This window comes from Dipteris shenzhenensis, chromosome 13 (genome assembly GCF_047967505.1).
Source record: "Dipteris shenzhenensis isolate YYH24624 ecotype China chromosome 13, Dip_SZ_1.0, whole genome shotgun sequence".
Lineage (NCBI taxonomy): Eukaryota > Viridiplantae > Streptophyta > Polypodiopsida > Gleicheniales > Dipteridaceae > Dipteris > Dipteris shenzhenensis.
The window spans coordinates 52,858,547-52,883,441 of NC_141608.1; the positions used below are offsets into that span (position 1 = coordinate 52,858,547).

Below are 24,895 nucleotides of genomic sequence, written 5' to 3' on the forward strand. Positions count from 1 at the left end.
ATATCATCAGTGAGCTGAGGAGCAGAAAGGAGACTATAAGGATAGTAGAGAGCAAGAATATCTATATTACTTCAAATGTCTGAAGTGTTAGGAGTGTGTAAGTCATACAAGAGGCCTCTCTCATCTAGAGAGCAAAGAGACACACGTGAGAAGGTGTATGCTCCAAAGGGTGCATGCATGAAGAGGGGTGTACCTCTTGTGAAAGGTGCATAGTTTGATGAGAGGATACATTATAACGTTACAAGAAGTGTTCTCTTCATATTTGGTAGAGTCATAGCTCTTGTAAAGGGTTGTTGTTGCATTTTTGCTCTAGTGTCATGCACATCCGAAAAAAACACACTAGGTATCTTATCTGATCAAGCACTTATGGGACAGGCGTGCCACTTTGCATGTAAGTCAATTCCACCTAGTTGAAGGTGTGTGCAAAGTATTGTGCCCATCGGATATGCTTTGCATTGTCGATCAAGCATAAAACACCATTTTTGCCTTAGTGTCATGCACAACCATATAAAAACACGGCCCTAGGTGTGTTATTCAAACAAGTACTTATCGGATGGGGGCTCCACTTTGCACGCAAGTCCGTTTCAACTATGTTGAGGTGCGTGCAAAGTATTATCACCATCGAATATGCTTTGCATGGTCAATCACGCATTATACAACGTTTTTTCCCTAGTGATGCACATCCGCAAAAAAACAACGATTGGATATATTCTAGTATTGCAATGGTATATCTTCCCCTAAGCACTTTCTAATTTCGGGAGGATGTAACTTTAAATGCATTCCATAAACATTATCAGTAACAAACACGAAAGTGCGTAGCCAAACTCACCACGCAACCACACGTGAGCATGTGTGCTTGAGCTTGATTACTCGGCAAGCTTAATGCCATAAAGCTTGTTGCATACCACCGGTGCCTGTCAATGAGGAACCCGCAGCATAGCATCACGCATCTGCGATGTTGATGGCCGTAAGTCCAAGCCAGACCATCAGAAGAGAGCAATCCACCTGCTCAACTGAAATGATAACCCTTGGTCACTTTTAGATAGAAGAACATCCGCTGTCACTTCTCCTCACCAAACACATATTGACTTGCTTGGTAAATTTATTTATTGCATAACTTATTTAACTTATTTTTTGAAATGTCAGGTTCTTTGAGCTAGGATGTTTGCCAAAATACCTACTGTTCAATTAGGTAGGGTCTAGCATTTGAGGGTGGCCCTCCATTAAAGGCATTAGTGTCCCACAAGTTGAGACATATCTCTTTATGAGAAATGTAAAGACCACACCCTTACCCAAGTACCCAAACATGGGACCAATCAAATGCGTAGAGTGCAGATTGACTCAGCAAGTACTAAAGAGAATGTTTGCAGTAGCCTTGGGTGTGGGCCTGTTAGCATGAAAGAGTCAAAGAGACATGAGACAAGAGGACAAACTAATAGGCCTAATAGGTTATGTGAGAAGGCCTATCAAACTCAAACTAACAGAACTCACTGCTAGAAACCTAAGGGTGAAAACAGAATTCAAATCGGAGTAGTATTGATCACCCAAACTGAATTCTTTGTTAGGCAAACAAAGATCGGTGAAAGTCAGCAAGTACTAAAGAGAATGTTTGCAGTAGCCTTGGGTGTGGGCCTGTTAGCATGACAGAGTCAAAGAGACACGAGACAAGAGGACAAACTAATAGGCCTAATAGGTTATGTGAGAAGGCCTATCAAACTCAAACTAACAGAGCTCACTGCTAGAAACCTAAGGGTGAAAACAGAAGTCAAATCGGAGTAGTATTGATCACCCAAACTGAATTCTTTGTTAGGCAAACAAAGATCGGTGAAAGCAACAATTTTAGCATGACGTGGCATGCTGATGTGGCATTATGACACGGCACGATGATGTGGCATTGTGATGTTGCATGGCGACATGGCAAGCTGAGGTGGCAGCCATGTCCTGTGGCATGGGACACATGGCAGCCTGAGGGGACATGTGGAGGGCCATGCATGAGCCATGGCAGCACTGGTCACTGCAGGAACTCCAGCTAGCATGCAGCCCACAGAAGTTCCAACGGGGCCAGCCCACCATGGCGCAATTTCCAACTTGGAAGCTGGCCCTCCCTACATCTACAATAGAAACAGTATACCCCCTTCATTTGCATACACTTTCAGCCCTTGCTGGTGCATACTCTCGAGCCTGCTGCCTCTGCAGCTTCTCTCACACCTCATCATCTCTCCCAAACAGTTTTCCTCCTGCAGGAGTTCATCCTTTTGCAGAAGGTCCTTCTGCAGCAGACCATCCCCTTGCAGATGCTCCTCCAGCAGCAGTCCATTCCCTTGTGGGAGCTCCTCGTGCAGCAGTCCATCAGCTCCTCTTGCAGGGAAATTTTCCACAGCCCTGCTGCTGCAACTCCTCCTGTAGTTCCTCCTACATGTAGCCTGCAGTGGTTCTTTTCCCATGACATCTTGCTCCCAATATTGATGCAGCTCTCATCCTATGCAATGCTACTCTCTACCAACAACTGTACTTATACTTTGAGGACTGACATTGGCATCATAAAAAAAAAGAAAAAGAGCTGCATTAGTGAGCTAAGAAGTACTCAGTCCGAGTGTCTTATTCAAAGCATTGCAACTTGTTATTGATGGAAGAAGTCGCAAAGTTGCAAGCATCTTCCCTCAGGATTAGAGAGCCCTTGGAGCCTTGAGCACCCTAGCTAGGCTATGTATTGAGACACTGTTGTGTAAATAGACTTATTGCTTAGCCTTGAGCTTCATTTTCATGTTTTGTACATAGCTGCGGCTATAGTCTAAGTCCTTCCAGTTTGGTCTCAAGTTTGGCAGGAGTTGAATCTCATTGTAAATAAAGAGCCTAGATAGGGGGGTGCCTCGGCCCCTTAAATCATGTATTCATATTTTTCTCAAGCAATATTGTAATTTTAGTTTCTATCTTGCAAATCTATGAAGTAAAGCAATATTTGGCAATCTTATATAAAGCAATTTCCCCCTTCTACTTTAAAACAGCATACAGATATTTCACCCCCTACAAATAGCACCCCTAGCTAAATATAGCCGATTGGCCCCTTGTTATGATGCATGTCCTCTAGACCCACGTTAGCTTGCTTATCTTAATCCGAGGGCCCCGTAACCTTACTGCATTAAGTCCACAAATCTGAGGTAGCAATCTAGGTACATAACACTTGGTGTTTCAGGCTAGCACACACGGCTCTGGTTTGAAATGATGGTCACAATGATGGGGCTGCAGGCCTACGCTTGGGCTTAGCATATGCCTCATGTGGTGAAGCTAGTGGATATTGTAGGCGTTGTGGTTGTGAATATGAAGTCCCAAAAAGAGATGACCACAGCTCCTCCTACCACCTTCGTAGGTTTAAGAAGGATCACCGTCAAGTCCTGCAAAGCCTGGGGTGATTCCAGGGATCCCAGGCGCCAGAACTCTACTAAACGAGGACAGCTTGGGGTTAAGGCCTTTGAGATCCCTTCATGTTGAGGAGCAATGGTAGAGGGAGAAGACACGGGGGACTGAGGGGTTTGCATGACCCTTGATGGGGTGGCTTAGATAACGGGCTGGTTTGAAGGGTGAGGATGAGGGGTTCTGGTGAGAGAGTTTGAATGAGGAATTTGGGTGAGCAAGGATGAGGGGTTCTGGTGAGAGAGTTTGAATGAGGAATTTGGGTGAGCAAGGTCCTAGGATACGTAATAATGACAATGAACCTTAGGGTGGTGGGTTAGCGGTCGGCATCATTCCACCACATGGGATCCTCCTTCATGGCTGAAACAATTTAAACCCTTCATCCATAGGTAGTGATGTCTGCACACCCATCCACCGATGTCGCTTTGTACAATGTTTCTGATGTTATGTACAATTTTCCTGATTTTAGGCACTGTAACATCATAGAATCCTCAACAAAGCCAATCATCATGGTTGTATCTTTGGATCTCTCTTGTAGAAGTGTTGAAGTGCCCTAGTAGAAGTATTTCGCCATGCAAATAGCTGTGCGATGAAAGGGAAGATGGTTATTGAAGATTGGAGCCTTCATTTGATGCCTTGGCTTTTGCATATTTCTATGTCGCCATTCGGAAATAGCAAAGTGGAACATGCAACAGCCACAAAGGTGATGATTTCCTGCCCAACGATATGAATCTTGTATGGTCATCATGCTTCATCATGGTGATACTCCCTCATACGTGCGAATGATGGACAGCCAGGCAACCTAGTCTAAACACTTCAATCATCTCTCGTCTGATTGGGAGAAGTTGACTGTCACGCATATCCATGTACTTCAGGCTGTCCTCTCTCAGGTTGTCTCATGAGTCTCTTTGTATCATATGATGCGTTTGGAATTGCAAGTGCTAGAGAAATTTCCTGGTCTGATTTAAGACTGCTATTGCAATTCCACATTGCCAGGGTCCTGTTGAGTACTGATGTTCAGTAAAGAAGCTAGGAAATGCTGGGACCTTGAGTCTAGGATTACTATTTGTCTCTTATGTAGACTTTTGCTCTTTTGTAAGTGGTCCACCTCCCCTTTCAATTGATCTCTATCTCTTGCTTCTTGCCATCTTTTGAGAGAGATGACAGCTGTACTTTCAAACTGTAAATTTGGATCTCATTGATAGATGTTTATGTTTCTTGGGATTTTGCAATGCTGTCTAATGTGGTTGTATGCACGTATCCTCTTTGCTTGTATCAAGACTTTGCTGCCACTACTTTGGCTCTTGGACTTCGGTACTATCTGATTTTTGCTGACATGGTCAATGCTGGTTGGGTATTGGACTTCTGCACTATCTGTTTTTTGCTGACTTGATTTCTTTTGGTTAGGTTCTTGTTCTAGTATCTTGCATCTTTGCTCATTTGTTCCTTGCAATTTTGCTCAGCTCTCCTGGCTGAGAATGGCAGGCTTCATGGGCTTCAAGAAGTCATTGGTTGTTTATCAGAACTGGTGATGGCTTACAGAAAACAAGTAAAGGCAACGGTCACATCTGTTGTGGTAAGTGCCACTGCTCCTTCTCATAGATGTTTTCCTGGTATGGGCAAGACGTCATGATTACTAGGGTAATGTGACTAATTTCAAAAACCAGGTGGCATAAGAACATAGCTTTTACCTACTTTTGTGGAAGTGCTGTTTTTTTCTATATCACAGCTTGCAACAGATAAGATATTAATGCACATTTGGCTCGATACAGTCTGAGCCATGTTAGAGTGGATGCTTTCTTTTTTTGGCCCATGCATAGCAGGGGGAGGGTAATGATTGATTTACATGGCCTTGCGTTTGGGCAATAGAACGTTTTTCCATGAGTCTTTGAGATGCCCATTGCCTACACTATCATAATTCCGTAGAGGCAGACTAGAAAATGGAATTGAGTGGAGGGCTGAAAACGATGGAGCCTGAAGCTGGAGTGACAGATTCTCAAGGGAAGCTGGCATGTGTCATGAGACATTAAGTAGAAGCTGGATAAGACAAATGCTTTCTCATGTACTATAATGAGTTATGGCATCTGACCTCATTTTATGATCTGACAGCTCAAACTAAGTATGCTTATAGGCGTGATTGAATATTGTGACTTTATAAGCAAACATCAAAGAATTGAGCTCTGCTTCTATACCTGAGATCTTTGGTATCTGGCACAGTACCTTGCTGCTGGGCCACTCATTTCAGCAGTTCTCTCCCCAGAAATCAACAGAACTAGGTCAGCTGTTGCTTATGTTATGAATCAGATCACTTGCATTAGTTGTTGCTGCCCTGGATTTGTACTTTTAGTTTAGGACACCGACTACATCTGATAGATAATCAGAGCATGCATCCTCCCAATATCTATGAAAGTGTGCTCAAATGAAGTGGCTCAGGCTTGTCGTTCTAGAAACATCAGGGAAAACTTGCCTTATGTCGATCAATGTCAAGTCAATGATCCATAACCCCCAGCCCGTAGTCCCGGCATTGAAGTCTCCAAGGAGAACTTCCCCCTGGCTTGAGAAATCGTTGATGTCTGGATGTAGGGCTGTATACGACGATGCATCACCATCCTCACGGAGCTCCTGGCTTTGGGCTTCAATGAGTCTCAGTGTAGAAGATAATATCTTGTCACGTGTATGACTCCAAGACGCTCCGTAGCTCTGACCACAAGGTTGCATTATAGTTCCATATGATGTAGGTCACGGTCCCGGTCTTTGAGTCTCATAGACCTTGCCTCCCTAAGCGGATGTGTCAACTGGAGTCCATATAGGACCAATCAAGAGTTCCCCCTTTCGTACCACTGCCCACTTCTCCTCCTTAAGTGCGGCATCCCGAGAGGATCCGTCTATCCTCTATCTCCAAGGAAGGAAGATCCTCATCATATGAACTTGTGGGTGATCTCGAAGAGCTGCACGCTTGTGCAGTGCCGAAGTGGCTGGTCTTTGGTTGGGTTGCATCATACACACCATGTTGTTGCTGCTTATGTAAGGTGGATGAAATGGAGAGAGAGAGAGAGAGAGAGAGAGAGAGAGAGAGAGAGAGAGAGAAGGAGGGGCGGGAGGGAGGGAGGGATTAACGTCTGTGGAAGGCTCGTGGGCCTAGGAGGGAGGGAGGGGGAGGGAGAGAGGGAGGGATTAACGTCCGTGGAAGGCCTCGCGGGCCTAGGAGGGAGGGAGGGAGGGGGGGAGGGAGGGGAGGGAGAGAGGGAGGGAGGGGGGAGGGGGGGGAGGGGGGGGGGGGGGAAAGGAGGGTGGGCGAGGGCGAGCGAGCGAGCGAGTGAGAGAGAGAGAGAGAGAGAGAGAGAGAGAGATGTGTTAACGTCCTTCTTCCTGCATTCAGAAATGTCATGCCCAGGTTTCCTGCAATAGTTGCATGTCTTCTTCTTCTTTTTATCCCCCGAAGAAGAAGCATCATGGGAGTGACCAGCATGTGAATTGGGGGGTTTACCAATTGAAACCTTGCCTTTGCCTTTGTTTTTATGCTGGGCAGCAAAGGCTTGATCACTAGCCATAGAAGCATTGCGGTTTGCACGGCTTTGTTCCTCCCGAAGTAAGAGGGCAACCAGCTGGTCAAAGGAATAATGGTTGGCATTGCCACCTGCAACCAACCACCTCAATGTGAAAGAGTCAGGCAACCCATCAAGGGTTTAGAAACAAGCTGAGAATCAGGCACCACCTCATCAATGTTAGCCAACTGCTCTTTCAAATCCTTCACACTGGTAAGATAGGCATCCATGTTACCACCCTATTCAAGCTTCAATCCCTCCAATTGCTTGCAGAGATAGGCAACCCTTGCCTCATTCCAAACTTGATATAAGGTTGCAAGATGATTCCACGCTTGCTTTGCTGTCTTGCAACACTGGATATGAGGGATAATAACCCTTTTAACATCTCGGAGTTGCATTTGAAGGGTTGTCTCGCGTAGTGGCGCAGGGGGGCATGGTTTCTTGTATTATGTATCTATGTCAAGAGTGACTCCTTGGCTCTGGTGCTGCCCTCTCAGGAAGGCTGTGATAGGCAGGACCGCCATAATGCGTGGTCTAGCCACTCTCTGCTCTGCTCTTGATTGTTGCCCCCTCTCATCATGAGCCCACTCTACCCTCATCTCATCTATCTCCTCTGTCTCAACCCGCTATGTCCCGGAGCTGACTCAAAGACTGTCATGTGCACGGATTGGTATCTGACGTGTATGTCATGTGTGGTCTCTCAAGTATGTCAGTGTGGTCTCTCAAGTACGTCATTCGTGGTATTTCTCTCTCTCTCAAGTACGTCATGTGTGGTATCGGAGTCCTGGCTCCATCGGTCCATGCCATCTCTTCCTATTGATCCATGTTGTCCTCGTGTCGGCTATCTCCTCCTCTACTCCACTATGTCCCGGGGCTGACTCGAAAGCATAAAAGTCGTTGACATGTCGTTTTGTGCGGTCAGCCTCTTGTGGCAGTGGCACCTCCCACTGCCTAGACCTGCTAGAATAAATTCTCTCTCTGTTGCTGCATCCTTTTCAGATAGAGGCCTACGCAAACCTAGTCTTGAAAGTGGACCTACCGGGAGAGTTGTTGAAAACTGTGTCCCTCCTGGAAGCGACAATGGTACACTCCTTGGATCTCATAATATGCTAAACAGGTGCATAGGAAGTGTTCCTTTGTCTCTACCTCTACCAGTATGCATAGTCCACATATCCTCTGCTTCCTAGGCGTGCTTGTGGCTCTCCCTTCCTTGATTCGCAGCTCGTGGGATGAGACCAGTATCTGTTCGATGGCAATCCTCAATGTGTGTGAGACCCATCTGTCCTCCAGATACTAAGGTCTAATTACCATCCCGTCCTCTGATGCTCTCAGGAGATGATTGCGGTAGAATTGGATCTTGGTTTGAAATTCTTGGTCCCGCCCCCCCCCCCCCCCCTCCAACTTTGAAAAAAAAACAAAAGTCCATAATGTGTAGAGCTGAAGTAGATCCAACTCTTCTTTCGTGGACATAGATTTCATCATTTTAGGAACATCATTGACTCTTAGATACAAAGATATAGAGACGGCATTTGAGGGTATGCATGTGACATAGTAGAGGGACGGCATTATTGTGGTAGTTGATGTCTCATTTTTCTTAGAGAGACATTCAAAACCCTAAGGGATTTGGTTTAAGGTTTTGGATGCCCTAGTGCATAGCAATGGCTAGCAATGATAGTTGCTTAGAGACACATCTTTGTTACCTTTAATACTTTCTTTGATGACCACATCTGCCTCTAGTTCAACCGATGTTGTTAGCATCATTATTGGTGTAACATCTTTGTGAAAGCTCACATCTGAGCATTAAGACTACAATTGAACCCTAACTTCAACATATTAAATGGCTAACGAAGAAAACATAAATACTCCTATGTGAAGAAAAAATGCAATAAAAGGTTTTTTAGTGCACATGACAGAGGAGATAAAATGGCATTCACCCATCTATATACATGATGGAAGATAGAAGGGGACCCTAGATGAGAAAGAGGACAATCTTACTCTCTAGCAAACCTACACTAATATAAATCGGAAACTTCAATACACGAGCATATCTTAGGAACCAATTTGAAGGCAAGAGAGGTGCAACTATTCCCACAGAGGTTAGGAAAAGCCAAAGATCAACTCATACAATTAATTGTGATTTGAAGGAGTGTTGTTGTAGCCTCCACTTGCTGCAATCTGAAGCTTTCTAGGTCTAGATGTGCATTGTCTATTGCAATTGGAAGATTTCCACCGATTTCGAGGAAAGGTGATAAACTCCAATGATTTTGATGTAGAAGGGCCCGTCACATATTGATAACTTAATTAATAAAATGTATCCAGTAGATATTATTTGTTCCTTTTGATTCCTTTGGAGGGTAGGAAGAGTACACAAATGGTGAGATTTGACTTATGTTGGACCATAGAATGTGGTTTGATTGCTAGAGAGAGCTTGGAGAATGGATACGAGGGAGACTTTTGATATTTGAGCTTGCACCTTTCATGCATTATAGCATGGAGTTGCTAAAGTATTTCGTGGTCCTTGTGTGACTACATTTTCATTACCATAGAGTGTATCTCTGTACCATTTGCATTCTCTGAAGCATGGCAATGGGTGGAGGAGTTGGCCTTTGACGGTAGGTTTTCTGCTCTACATTAGCCTGATTTGTAATTTCCATAACTAGTTCTAGATGAAGAGGGGCCTTGTATTGGAAAGGTCTATTAGGGGATGGGCAAGATGGCACAGCAAAGATGGATACATAGAAACAACTGTTGTGCGCCTATTAATACTAGTTTTTAGGGCCCATATGTGTGAACCAGTGCATATTCAATCTTCTACATGTTTTTCTATTGAAAATGTAAACATGCTTGTAGCAGGCATGGCATACCTGAGAAATATGCCTTAGGTTTTTTATTGTTTCATTGTGTTAGTAATGTATTAAGCTTTTAGTGCAAAAGTCATTAACATTAAGGAAAGGACACCCTACATGCTTTGCTTTTTTGAAGGGTTTCATGTTACCCAAGAACTCCACACAAGTATGTCTTTATGCCTTCATCTATGCTCTCAAGTTGATATGAGTAACCTTTTAATATGCCAGGAGCTCAAGCCAAAAGAGATGGAAGACTTGAAAAAGTCTTTGAGGAAATTTGTGAAACCAGATGAAACTATCTTACTGGAGCAGAAGGTCAGATTTGTTCTCTTAACCAGATTTTTTGAAATGCCAAATCAGTTTAAGACATTCATGGTCATTGCACTAGTTTTGAACACCCCCCCCTTTCCCTACACATACAATCTTTAGGTCTGTTTCTTTGTGGTATTATTTGATGATATCCTGATCTTCAGTAAGAATTTTGATGCGTATGAGGATTAATCTTAGGTAGATTATTTTTGAAATATCTGAAATACATATGCATATACATTTTTTATTTTCTACATACATATTACATATGAAACGTCTGAAACATATATACATGTAGTATGTATAATATATATTAGACTAAAATTAGTATTATTATTTTGAAACGCTTGCATTCCATACATTTCAAAGTTGAAACGTTTGAAAAATTTCAATACCCCTGAAACATGTTTCTATTTGACTATGGGGACCAACAAAGGGAGATGCTTCACCTACATTTGGAGCAGGTTTGTGTTTGCCTTGCTCTCTTCTTGCAAACGAGCTCTCACCCTCCTACTTGGCTTTTCAAGGCAACCCAAGATCATCCAAAACATCTATTTTTCTGATTAATCTTTCTTTTTCTCGTCTAGACATCTGAGGTACAAACATAGGGTCCGGAAGGGTTTATCGGTGTGGAATTATTGCTTTCCTTTTTTTAACCAAAGAAGAGCTATTGACATTCTCAACTTAACCATCTTCAATGCTGTTTGAAGCGATTCCTATAACTAAAGAACAGCCTTCGAAATCCTTTGCTTCCACTACGAGTAGATGCTTCAACCAAATAATCAATACTTTGAGGATTTAGTTCCTTCAATGACCTCTTCCATCTTAATGGCTTCATGTAAGGCAGCAAGGCCATGGAATTCCACCATAGACCTTCCATTAGGTATCAGTAAGGTGAGACATTTGCTCAACCTATCACTTTCAAACTCATTCTTGAATTGAAGTGGAAGTTTTCAAAAGCAAGTTCTAAAACCAGCCTCACTTGCATTCTTCAATTGCTGAAGCCTCTCCTCTTTGAATGTTATGTCCTCTTGATAATGTAATTGTTTTGGCTGTATTTGTTAGCGTTGTTTAGTTCTGAACTGTCTATACATGCATGCACACGTAGTGAGGTGGTTCCAATTGCTTGTACGAGCCGGACATGGAAGAGCAGGAGGTGCGGAGCCATGGACTAGAGTACGGGGACACTGCCAACTTGTTTCTCAGAGGTTCTTCATGGGAGCTGATGGAGCATCTGCACCGATAAGTGAGTGTTGGCACACAGAGGGTTCGTGAGAGGGAGTGCTAGAGTACATTGGGCTCCTTCCCACTTGTGGGACCCCATGTAGGAGGACATGGGGCACAATGACATACAGCATAGGATGATATGAAGGGGATGGATTAGTAGGGAAGCCATGGGTGGAAGACTGGTTGCCCCGTGCGAAGGAGACATACATTATTCTTAGAGCAGCAACGTGGGCCACCCTGGTCAGCACTGCGGGCTGGGGGTCTGCCCTGGTATAGGGCTGGGACAGGCCCCAGCGATGTGCCCATATGTGAGGCCTGGGGGGCAGCATACAATCAGCAAGATGTGAGTGCGCTAGGGCCATTTATAGGCTTGGCCCTAGGTTGGCCAGCAGAGCAGGTCAGTTGGGCCACAGACTGTCAGCATGCCACGTGGCAGGTAGTTAGTATACAATGATTGGTTGCGGCATATACAGGGCGAGTGGGCCCTGGTATGGAGTTTTATGGATTGGCCAGATGGCCAGTTCCAGGGGGCTCCAAGCCTAGAAACGGAGGGCCATTTGGGCCTCTAGAACAGTTCATTCTGCACTCACCAAAGCCTGTAGTAGTTTATAGCCCCACAGATGCATACACTAGAGGTAGATCCACATCCTAAGTAGAAGAACCAAAAGTGGAGCACATGAGAAGAATAGGACGACTCAGCCTTGATAGCTACCGAAGCCTACAGTGAGTGCACGTGGTGAACATGAAGAGTCTGACAAAATATGAAGAGGGGAGAGGAGGAGTGGAGATGAGGAGAGAGGGCACAGCTAGTGAGCATACCACAAATGACTAACTGTACACTAGATTTAGTTGAAAAAATAGAATATATACAAACCCATTTAGGGTTAGGGTTAGGGCATCTAACGCTTTCCTTTATAGCACTCTATTGGATTAGTGCTATGTACATATGATCACGTGATGGTGCTATGCACACATGATCGCATGATGTTGAGCGTGAACTCTCAACACCTTCCCTCAAGATCAACATCATGAAGTAGGCCTTCCCTCAAGATGATGATTCTGGGGAATCAAAGAAGGATTAAGCATTACATTCCATCACACCCCTTTAATGGGAATGTCCTTTCTCTGCGTCAAACCAAGAGCTAGTTGGTGTTTCTCAAAAAGCTCTTTACCAAGTGGTTTGGTAAAGATGTCTGCAACATTCTCTTTGCTATCAGTGTGATGTCACCAAGTAACACTCTTTCTCTGATGAAGTGCTCTCTGATATCAATGTGCCGTGTCCTGGAGTGATATAGTGGATTCTTGGCTAATGCTTGAGCGGATTGATTATCACAGTATATTGTTGGTTTTGACTCATCAAAGTCATCTGTTTTTGACAATAGTCTTCTGAGCCATATAGCCTCACATGCATCTGTAGTGAGTGTCCTATATTCTGCTTCAGTTGAAGACAAAGAAATTGTTGGCTGTTTGTTTGACAACCATGATATAGCACCTCTACTCTGTAAGTTGTTACTAGCTAGTTGTTACAGAAGACTAGAGATAATTTAAATTAGAGTGTGAGCTTTGAACTTTAAAAATTAGTAATATAGAGACTAGAATCTAGGTTACAAAGTTTAAATTTCAAACTTTTAACTAAAGTTTACTGAAATATTAATATTTTAATATTTTTTATTTTGGTAAGTACAAGTAAAGGTACTCCATGTTTCATTGATAATGAAATGTTTCGAAACGTGTTGCAAGTTTCGAAACGTTTCATTACCAATGAAACGCGTTTCATTGTGACTATGGCTATCTGTAGTACTTGTCATTGACTGTAGGCTTTTAAGAATCTTTAGTAAGTTTCAAACTCTGTTCCATGGGAGTGGCTGCAATCTTGCAATCTGCCATATGAAACTTCTTTAGGAGACTGTCAACATACTTGAGTTGACTCATGAATGTGCTATCTGAATCTCTCTAGAACTCAATAGTGCATAAGTCCAAGATCTTTCATGTCGAACTCTGCAGATAAGTCTTATTTTAGTTTTCTGATGAAGCTATCCTTGCTTCCGGTCACAGTCAACAAAAGTGCAATAGTAATGTCTTCCCCTTGAACTTTGTAGTAGAGAGTATGATCTGCATTGGACTTGATGTATCCCAGATCAGTAAAATACTGGTCGATTCTGCTGTACCAACTTTTGGGTGCTTGCTTTAAGCCGTAGAGACTTTTTTTGAGATGGCAAACCTGATTCTCCTTTCCTGGTTCAACATAACCTGCTGGTGGTTGTTGCATGTAGACTTCCTTGTCTATATAACCATTGAGAAATGCATTCTTGACATCAAGCTGGTACACATTCCATGTGCTGAGTGTTGGTAGTGATATCAAGGTAACTAGTCTGGCTTTGTATCTTTGAATACTTCCATCTAGATTGTATTTCACTTTGTATACCCATTTGTTTGCTATGGCCTTCTTTCCTAGTGGAAGGTCGTATAATTCTCAAGTATTATTCTTATACAAAGCATCCATTTCTTCATTCATAGCTGTTTGCCATTCTGGCTTGTCTACTGCGTCTTCGAAGTACACTGGCTCTCCTGTAGCCATGGTGGTAGTCAAAAGAGCATAGTTGGTTGTTTCAACCTGAATTGTTTTGCCTTTCTGAGCATATGTCAATTTGGCTAGTGGTCTGCTTTCTCTAGTAGACCGTCTGAGCTGCTGTGGCTCTGCTTGGGGTGTTGCTGGGAATTCTTGCTCTTCTTCATCAACCTGTTATGTAGATGATTGTGAAGTCGATGCTTCTATCTCCTGTGTATTTGAGGTTTTCCACTCTGATTCCTCATCAAAGATTACATCTCTGGAGATAATGACCTTTCGGTTGATTGGATCATACAACTTGTATGCTTTGCCTTCTTCACTGTAGCCAACCATGATGCATTTGCGTGGCTTTGCATCCAATTTCCTACGATGATCATCATGTGTGTGGTATGCTATGCAACCAAATATGCGGAGATGTCCAATGTGTGGCTTATGTCCAATGAATGCTTCATAAGGTGTCATACCTTGTATCGGTTCGGTAGGAAGCCGATTAAGCAAATAGTTTGCAGTGGCTATTGCTTCTGTCCAATACTGATTTGGAAGATGCTTTTCACTAAGCATTGTCTAGCACTGTCTACTAAAGTCCCATTCTTGCTTTTAGCTCTGGGATTCTGCTGAGGAGTATTTGCACTTGTGAATTGTCTTCGAATGCCGTGGCTTTTACAAAAGTTCATGAATGTTGAAGACATGTATTCACCTCCTCTGTCTGATCTCATGACTTTGATCTTTCTGCTTGTCTGGTTTTCTACCATGGCTTTGAATTCTTGAAATTTAGAAAACACTTTAGATTTCTCTTTGAGAAAGTAGACCCAACAATATCTGTTGTAGTCGTCGATGAAAGTCAAGTAGTAAAGTGAACCATTGATGCTGCGGGTCTGAGCATAACCCCATACATCTGTATGAATCAAATCAAGAATACCTCATGCACGAGAGGTACTTCTGTCGAAATTGGTTTGCTTTTGTTTGTTGAGAAGTAGCATGCTTCGCAAACTTTTCCAAGAAACTGTAGCTTAGGAATCCCAATTGCCATATTTTGATTTCTGAGATCTAACAAGTACTTGAAATTGACATGACCATATCTCTTGTGCCATTTTGCAGATAGTGGCATTTGTTACGGTTGAGCTGACATGGCATGCTTTTCTGGTACTGTAGCTAGCATTCTGTATAAGCGTCCTTCCTTGACACCTTTTGCTACTAGCTGAGATCTTCTGGATTTATCTCTGATAATGCATTCATCTCCGTCGAAGATGACTCGGTAGTTGTGTTTCGTCATTTGACCTATTGACAAGAGGTTCTTGCTGAGTTTCGGAACATAGAGCACATCTTTCATCAATTCTTTTGTACCAATGAAATTGTTTATAGGGATAACATCTGTTCCTTGAACTGGATTCGGTGTATCATCTATTGTGTAGATGACATTTTTTTGACCTTCTAATGGTTTCATCTATGCGAACCATCCTTGATGATTTGTCATGTGAGATAATGCACCGCTGTCGATATACCAAGGATCCTGTTTTGCTTGGTCGACTTGATAGCTGAAATTCTCTTTGGAATTGCAATCAGTGTCTAGGTATACTGTATCAGTTTGCAGCATTTTCTCGTTTGCAAGAAACATATTCCCATGTTCATTTGCAAAATGACTATGACTAGAATGTCCACCACAATGATTTTCTTTGCCGCGGAAATTCCCTCGATTGTTGTTGGATTGATCGCCTTGGTCGTACTGCTTCTTGCGGCAATCTCTTTCATAGTGTCCAAACTTATGACAGTAGTTGCATTGGATGTTTAACACGTTGGGGGATACATTCCCTCGTTCTTGGAATCTTCCTCGGTTGAAATGATTTCCTCTTGGCTGATTCTAATGTTGCTAAGGATGATGTTGATGCTGATTTTGACTTTGTTGATGATGACCTTGTTGCTGATGATTACCACTTCGCTGGAATGATCCGCCTCTGTCTTTGCTTCTATCTGAAGTTGTGAATGCCTGATCATTAGAATAACCTTTTCGAGCTTGAATGGTTTGCGTCCTGAGTTCTTCACCAAGGAGGACTGGCTGAAGTTCTTCCAGTGTCAGAATTTGCCGTTGAATGGCAATACTTTGGACTAGATTCTCGTATCCCTCTCCTAGTTCATTCAGGATGACTTGAACCATTTCTGCGGGGTTCATAGTCTCTCCTGCTGCTGCAAGTTGATTGTTGTAGTCTTTTATCCAGAGTACATAAGCATGACCGGTTTCGCTGTTGTTGCGGAAACTCTGGTTGATCTAGTTTCTCAGTGTGAATCTTGGAAGTGTTCTTGGACTCGTAGAGAGTTGCGAACATATCCCATGCTTTTTTTGATGTCTTGACTGTGTTGAGTTGTCCTAACATGACATCTTGCACATTCTGCTTGATCAGATGATATGCGTACTTGTCTTTCTTATCCCATTCTGCCTGAGCTTGGGTAATGGCAGAATCTGCTATAGGTGCGGAAACTGTTTGTGTAGCTGTAGATCCCGCTGCTGGTGCTATGACAACAGGTGGAGTAGAGCTACTGGTGGCTGGATCGTCCAATGGTCTAGGTGTAGACCCATCGACATACTCCCATTTGTCCTAAAGTACAAGAATGGTCTCCATTCGGTATTTCCATGTGCTGTAATTGGAGTTGTCTAGCTTAGCAGATGCCTCCAGATTGAGGTTGCTAGTTGTAGACATGGTGCAAGAAATGTACTCAAAGTGTCGTGAAAATCACTGTATAAATCAACTGTAAAACACTGACTGTGCCAAGTGAAATTTAAACTGTTGGTGAGGATAGAACTGCAATATATATTCTGATCTGAATTACAAGGCTTGTGGCAAATGATGCCGAGAATAGCCGTGAGGCTTTATAAGCCTGAAATGATATGCACAATGCCGTGAAATAGCCAAGTAGGCTTTACAATGATGGCATGTGTGTGTGAAATCAAATCATGTGCTATCTGCCCACTAAACAATCGGCAATGCCTCTGAACAACTCTGAAGTCTGCTCATTGAACTGATGAATGTCAGGTTTCAGGTAATGTGATGATGTGAAACCGTATGTGAGCGTATGGACTGACTCCGAGTAGGTACTAGTCGGGAATTTCGGGCATTGCTTAGATTTGCAACTTGGGGAGATTCAAAGCGTGTCCTCTATGGCGATCTAGTCTACTCTGATCTAGATCTTACCAACTGTCGATCGATGAAAGAACATCAAATAATTCATTTTCTTTTGTTCTTTTTGAGTGTTGGGTCAGATGCGTTGATGTAGAGGCTGATGTGAGTGTAGGAAGTGGATTTGTTGGTGAAGCTCAAAAGTGAGTGATACTTGCGTCGAAATGTGCGCGTGATGTGACGAGCGCGTAAAGTAGAAAAAAACGAGCGACTTTTCTTTTTGGAGCGCCCTCAAATTCTTCCTAGATCAAGAGATATGACTTGATCTAGGTGGAGGGACAAAAGAAGTGTAAATGTGCTCAATGATGATGTGTCAGTGTGGGTCACATGCAGTGATGATGTGGCACTGTGCCTAGCTAGAGGTGTGCCTATGGAGCCCTGTGCTGAGGTGGCAAGAGTGGTCACATGAATTGCCTGTGAAGAACTGTGTGGCCTGGTAGGGGTCAGTGCTGACTGGACAGCTGAGGTGGCACTGATGATGATGTCAACAGATGACATGGTTGTGTTGACGTGGCAACTGAGCTGGCAATGATGATGTGTCTGCTGACCCACCCTTAGCTTTCTTTGATGTGGTTGGTGGCCTGTGCCATGTGTCGTTCAGTGGCAAGCTAAGGGTGGCTCACTCTTGATGGCATACTTCAAAAGATAGCTAAGATCTTGGAGTTGTAATTCATTGTATGTTCATATGGGCACCCCATAATAGTAGCACACTTGAGTGGTAGGGGACAACATTCCTATGCTCATACCTTGGCCAACAGTATAGCCACCATTGAGCCTTCTTATCGATCATGGTGGCAAAGGGATTCGATTGTGTATTGAAGGGAAACTCGTACCTGCATTTGTGCCTTTCTGTCTACCCTATGCATGATTTTCTTTAGACATGGACCTGTTTAATTGAATATTCTATCTATGTCAATCTAATGAATCTAAAGCATGATGTGTGCATGTAGGGATCCACAATACTTGATTTTGTATCAAATGAGATGATGTTCAACTTGACTGAGCAAACCAAATGGATTCGCTGCATAGACAATTGTAAGCAGTCGTAAAATAGAACAGTCCCTTCATGTCAATTTTAGGTTGATGGGGGAGATGATTGCCTCTATATCATCGATGTTTGAACAACATATTGAGGTGATAGCAGCCCCAAATCAGACATTTCAAATGCCTTTTGCAATGCAGCCTTAAAATTTGCAGTTTTGCAGCATTAGTATCTTGAGCAGCATGTTATCAACATACACGACAATGATGATCAAATTACCCCCTTCTTTCTTGACATTAAGGGTACTTTCATTTGGACTGTTCTGCATATCTGGCTGGTAAAAAAGGCATCAATCTATTCATACCAAGATCCAGGAGCTTGCTTCAGGCCATACAAGGCCTCCTATAACCTGCAAACTTTGTCTTCCTTGCCAGGTACAACCAAACCAATGGGTTGAGACTCATAAATGTCTTCCAAGAGGTCCCCATTCTCACCTAAGAAGTTTGCTAACTTCTTGGATACGTACTTCCTTCATCTATCCAAACGTGGGGTCTGTGTCTTGCAACCAGATGGTTGGCAACCACTACTCCACCTACCAAGGATAGCTTGGCGTGCTTTTATGCAAGAGCTTTCTGCAAATGCTCAGAAGTAGCGGTGCCAACTGTTTCTCTGATGTGATGTCCAGCCCTATATGACATCCCAAATATCACACTGCGCCCAAATAAAATCTCCGTTCTGTCTCTAGTCTGGTTGTGGTGAATCATTGACCCCATCCACAGGGCTTGTGCCAGTTAATTAGAGCTCCATAAGTGAGCCAAAGCACCTCCGTGGCTGAAACAAATGCTCGAAAGTTGTGTGTCCCTCTATTAAGGTACCTTGCCGTACTCTCTGCAAACTCTGCATCAAGAAGCTTATCCAAAGCTGCAATGGGCATCCTGATGCCATGAATACCCTTGCCTCTGTCTCTGAGAAAACTGCTCATAGCCTCTGCAATAAATAGAAAAAGTAGAGGGGCCAAGGGACATCTTGGTCTCACAGATCTAGCTATATGAAATCTGTCTTTGTGGGCTCGCCTGGCTAAAACTTGGCTGAGAAGTACAGTGTTGACACCCCTATTATCCACTGTCTCGGGAAGCGCATCCTGTTCCGAGTCCCCTCGAGAAACTCGCAATCCACCCTATCACAGTATGTCCTCCTGGTGGAACTGTGGCCTTGGATAAGTAAGATGTTATCGAAAATACACCGGTCATGTGCAAAGCCTGTCCGGGTGAGCTGAATAATGTCTGGTAAGGAAGGTGCAAGTCTCAAGCTGATGGACTTAGCTAGGATTCTTGTAAGCAGATCCAAGCAAGGTAATGGGCCTCCACTGTGAAATCTTAGCTTGTGTCCGCTGCTCTTAGGAATAAGGTGAAGTAGCCCCCTTGAAAGTGTATCTAGCATATCTCCTGGTCTCCAAACGTCTTGAAAAGCTGTGAGAATGCGTGAGCTCATAAGCTCCCAATGAGATTAAAAAGGATCAACTTGCCTTTTGGCAGAGCTGTAATCATTCTTTCATAAGCTCTCTAGGACACTTTCGGTGGAGCTGTAATCGCTCTCTCTCAATCTCATCGGTAGTGCAAGACCTTAAAAGGTTAGTACCCATCTCCTCCATTAACACTGTCCTCGTACTCCTCCACTCCTCCCTGGCTACCAAGTATCCAGGTGGTACCCAGACCAATGCTTGTCATCCCTGCTGTGTTGCATGCCCATGCATTTGCATAGAACCGGTCTAGCCTCGAAAAACTGTGGGCATCCACCTGTCTGTCATCCTCCTCTCCAGTCTTCTATAGTCTCGACATAGTGAAGTCACCTCCAATACACCAATGATCAGCTACTGGAAGAGAGACGGATGATGGTCCAAAAGTCAATCCTGAGAGTGGCCTCATTAGGAGCATAAATTGACAAAGTGTGATATAATCTCTGGAGTCTTCATTGTAACCTAGAGTGCTCTGCCTTGCACTAGGATGCCCTACATGTGTCCAAGGCTCCGCAATGTAGATGCAAACATATCTATGGTGCTCCCTCTCCTACTGCAAGAGCCCGGAAGGTCCTACTCTGTTCTCGAAGAATTCTGCTCTGTCCTCGAAGAATCCTCCCGCACTTGGCTGTACGAGACTCTGAAAGATGGTGTTCCTGCAGGAATAAGAAATCAATGTCACGGCCCATCAAAACTCCGTTAAGGTCCTCTCTGATGAGGCTCCTTCCTACGTGGAATGGAGCACTGCCTAGTCCTCAGACATTCCAAGAAACAATCCGGCATATTCCCAGAAAAATGTACACTCAGATCGGGATGAAATAAGGGCCTTGAGCATAAAAAATGCAAACAAGAATTAAAGAGTGCAGCTTGGATTAGCCCTAGATTGCAAGAATTGGCTTAGCAGATGGGGGCAGTTAAGTCCTCAAGGAACAGACACACATGACGTGGAAGCAACGTGAGTAAAATGTGCTGCATGTAGTTTATCAAATTTCTGTCTCGCATTTGCTCTATCAAGGCTATACAATCAGATATTTTTAACATGGCACCTTTTTCTTTCTATGAAACGTTGCGTAAAAAACAAGAAGATTAATAACCCCCATGCAATCAGAATCCCAGCATTTGAGATGTATGCCTTTGTATGTGACGACCAGGAATGGAGCAACATTCCTTTATAGACAACTCTTCCACTCTAGACATTAGACAAGGTTCAGAAAGTTCTCACCATCATCCCAAGAGCACCTCTTTGATCTTCTTCAAAGAAGTAAGAACACATGCAGAGATCAGTTTCAGGCAAAAATATAGTGCACATAAAATTGAGTCCTTCGTAACAGTTCTTTTAGTGAATGAGGACCATGTGTATGGACCTTGAAGCAATAAGCAAAGGCACCTAAAGTTTGTTTGAGAAGGACACACATGCAAACAACAACACACGCACGCACACGCGCATGCACGCAAAGGTTTGCTTGTTTTTCTCTCTTTTTCTTTCTTTTCTTTGGGAGTGCTGGGGGGTTGTATAAAGATTTTCAACAGAGTATGTATGCTTTGTACTTGCAGATTAATAGACGGATCATGGGAGGTCTAGTGATTGACATTGGAGAAAAGCATATTGACCTCTCTATCGCGACAAAGCTCAAGCAGATGGAGAGACTCCTCCTGGAACCTTTACCACCATAGATTCACCTTTGGTGATGTTGACACTCCTTTTGGTCTGCAATAAGTGCTTATAGCTATGGAAGGTCCCTCTGTTTATACCAGTCATCCACTACTTGATGTAGAGGTGACCAATGACGGATGTATTTCATGTTCTCTTGCTAGATTACTTTCTTTCTGAGAAAGATCTGGATTGAGTGTCCTAGTTTCTCTCTCAAAAATGTCTGGAAAATGCTGAGGGTGATCAAATGTTTTGGAACATGGATTTAAACAAAAGAGAAAGTTGACTGTTTTGATTGCAAAGGTATGTTTCCCAAATGAAAACAGCTTTGGGAGCAGTCAATGTCAAAACTCCAATTTTTACCTGTCCTTTCTCTGTTGAGTTAAACTATCAGACCTTGAAGTAAGATTGTCACATTTGGAATCACGTGGTAGTGGCTCATAGATTCCAATGCCTGTGTGATTCTCTTAAATAGCTATGCTTGTCCAATTAAATGGTTAGAGGTGGCCATCCTACATCTAACGTACTAATGGGATTTGAGAACCCAGGAGTACAGTGTGCATGCATGTGTGCAGGTATGTGTGTGACATGTGTAAGTTTGCACGTACAAAACAGACAAATTGAATGAGACCAATGGCAAAATCGTTCGTAGATTGTTCGGCAAGAGTAGTCAGCATCAGCTCTTAAGAATATAATTTAGTTGTGTTGTGGCCAATCAGTGATCAGGACTGAGCTTTTAATAGAGGACAGGTGCTTTCTTTCCTCACACACAAATATGATTTTTGCTGAAATGATATTTTCTAAATTTGTGTGATTTAGAGGTTTTTGTTTAGTGGTTTTCTTGGCCTTAAGAAAAGAAAACCCAAATAAAAGCTTTGTTTAGAAGTCCTACGAGGTATATTATTCATAAAAGATTATCCACCCCAAAGCTGGTCTCCACATATTGGAGAACGGAGTGTTGTGAAAAGAAATTTGGAAACCATTTTGAAAGATACAAACAGAAACTAAAACATACTTTTCTTTCTTGTTTGAGTTTCATACTTTGTATGCTTTGCCCTGTGTTTTGGATCATCCTCTGTGTTAATCAAAGTTTGAGTCCTTTATGCTCTCAATTTTATGTACAATTTACGTGTTACTTTCTGAACCTCCCCTTGTGTGAAACCTTTGCTTGTCTCTTGGCTGGTTTTTTTGATTTGCCAAGGTTAACAATCTGAGTGGCTAATCTAGAACATTGTTAAGGATCCAGAAAAAGTATTCTGCCGCACCTTTAGCCTTACCAATAGTAAAGTTAAATTCTTGGGTAGAAATGAGATTTGCTGGGCACGACAGTGTATTTACCCCATGTCATGTTTGTTTCCTATCGGTTTTCCTTGAATTTGATAATTGCGCATTTTTGTTGGATATAGATATTAGGATAATTTACTAGGCGAAAAAGATATCAACAACGAGGCCGAATGCATGCGATGTGTAGTAAGATCCTATGTTGTTTGATTGAAGAGTGCTCAAGGCTCTTGTTGCTGTCGAAGTTATCTGTTTGAGTGCTGGAAAGAGTGAAATGAAGTTATCTATTTGCGTGGTGGCAAACGTTGAAATGCTACTGTACTTTGAGACTATTGCTCCAGATCTGTACTTTGATACTATTGCTCCAGATCTGAATTGGAGGTGTAAGAACTTCGAAGTGCAGGTTCTAGCTAAAGTTGCACCAATGGAAGCTCTCGATTTGGGCAACTTCTAGTCTCTCACCAATATAGTTACAATAGAAAGCCAAGTATGATGAACGTTATTTTAAATGATGTCAAGGATAAAGCATGCATTCTAAGTGAATGTGAACCAAAATTTTGACCTAAAATGAAAATAGAGAATCCTAAGCACAAGAAAAACAGCACGTCAACACACCTCTCACAAGTTCCCTAATTTGGAGCCCAAAACCATTCACTCGGGTCCCACTCTACCTCTCGGAGGGGGTAGCCCCCCCACAACCAAAGGCACCATCGCGATTTGTCCTATGCCAAAGTGACTAGTGCTTGGTGATGGTCCGACCTTTTCCTAGTCGGCCCACGACTTTGATCCGTTACCACTCAAGCAAATCTAGGCCTATCCAACTTCGGGTCTCCATCTATCTTTAGTTGAAGAAGATCCTCGGCCCATCCTAAAATACAAAGAGCGGAAGGAGCCAAGGGTGCGGTGTAGATATTGAATCTTTAGGGGCACCCTTCTTCTAGAAAATTGCCCATACTAGCACAGGGGAGCTGAGATATTGCGTTAACTGACAGTCCAAGTCTCGAGGGCCCCCTGAAGAGAGAGAGGACTCTCACTTGTGCCTTTGTCTCAATGGGGAGACAGTCCATGTTTCGAAAGATCTAGCCAGGCTGTTGTTCCATTATGCCCATCCAAGGTGTGCCCGTTGTCCTGGCATGAAGTACTCTTGATCATAAAACTTCGGATGCCAAATGGTGGCGCTCAATCTCGAGGGCTAGCTAGATGAGTCCCCCAGACACACATTGGCAAACTCTCTGTAGATGACTCATTTGTGTTGAGCCCTTCCCAATGCAGGGTGCCTTCGAGAATTCAACAATGAGACTGCTACCACTAGCCTCCTTTGCAAGCAATGTTCCCAAGAAGCCCTATTTGTAGCAAGAGCTTCCAGGGTTCTTTACCTAGGATGAAACCCCACTATCAACTTGTGGAAAAGGGCTTTGCTCTGCATCTTTGGGTCTATGATGCCAAGTCCTCCCTCTACCTAGGGCAGAATCATCATTTGCCAAGTGACCTTGGCTCTTGTGCCATTAGGTCCTGCCCACACGAAATCACACATCAAGCGTACGAGCTATCCCTTGCAATCCCTGTGAAAACACCAGCAGGAGGCTACGTTCTAGGCCATGGCCAAGAGGACCTAATTGGCCACACGGCATCACTCAGCTTGGGAGAGTTTGGCCAAGATCCAATACAAATGCTTGTGCCGCACACTCTCTAGTGCCAAGGCAATCTGGTGCCGTGCGGCAATGTTAATGCCAACCTGGGAGCCTAAGTATGCCATTGTTTGACCTCACAAGATCCATGAGAAGCCAAGAGACCCCCCTAGTCTAAGATCTTTGGAATGTTCTCAATCGTTGTGAGAGAGCCGATTGATTTAATCTAGTTGATCCTCGTCTCAAATGCTTGACATGACACACCTAAGGCGATCACGGACTACATCTAAACTCTGTGCTGTGTCCTCTACAAAAAAAGGATCATATCATTTATAAACTTTCAGTCTAATAGCTCTTCCTACTAGTGAATTGGGAGGCGCATCCCTCTATGGCCAGCCATCAGGGAGTGGAGAAGTAGCCCAAAGCCTCCATCACAAAGAGGAAAATAAACTCAACTAGAGGGCAACCTTGGTGCACTAAGTGGGAAGGGGAAGGAATCCCTTGTATAACCTTTGATAACCATTTGACTAGCACTCCAATGGTCCAAGAAGACCATTCTTTGCATGGTGCCCTCTAGAAAAGGCCACTCCACCTTGTTGTAAGACTTTTTGAAATCTTAAAGAAGGGTTGCTTTTGACTGCCTTCCCAAAGGTGAAGATGGTGTCCAAGATAATATGCTCTTCAACAAAACCTGTCTCTAAGTGTCATGATAATGTCATCAAGATCTTGTAGGTGTCCTCTAGGCTCAAGGTCTCAGCAA

The 24,895-nt window shown here is 43.3% G+C and overlaps 1 protein-coding gene across 1 annotated transcript in view; it reads left to right on the forward strand.

The window, feature by feature from the left end:
* The window catches only part of ATP5 (delta subunit of Mt ATP synthase), a 64,600-nt gene extending 42,950 nt beyond the window's left edge, over positions 1-21,650 (forward strand). The window contains exons 4-6 of the mRNA XM_087384323.1: positions 4,875-4,987; positions 10,031-10,117; positions 21,130-21,650. Coding sequence (XP_087240449.1) covers positions 4,875-4,987; positions 10,031-10,117; positions 21,130-21,249 — 320 coding nt within the window. The 3' untranslated portion in view covers positions 21,250-21,650. The remainder of the gene's footprint in view (positions 1-4,874; positions 4,988-10,030; positions 10,118-21,129) is intronic.
* The last annotated feature ends 3,245 nt before the right edge of the window (positions 21,651-24,895 follow it).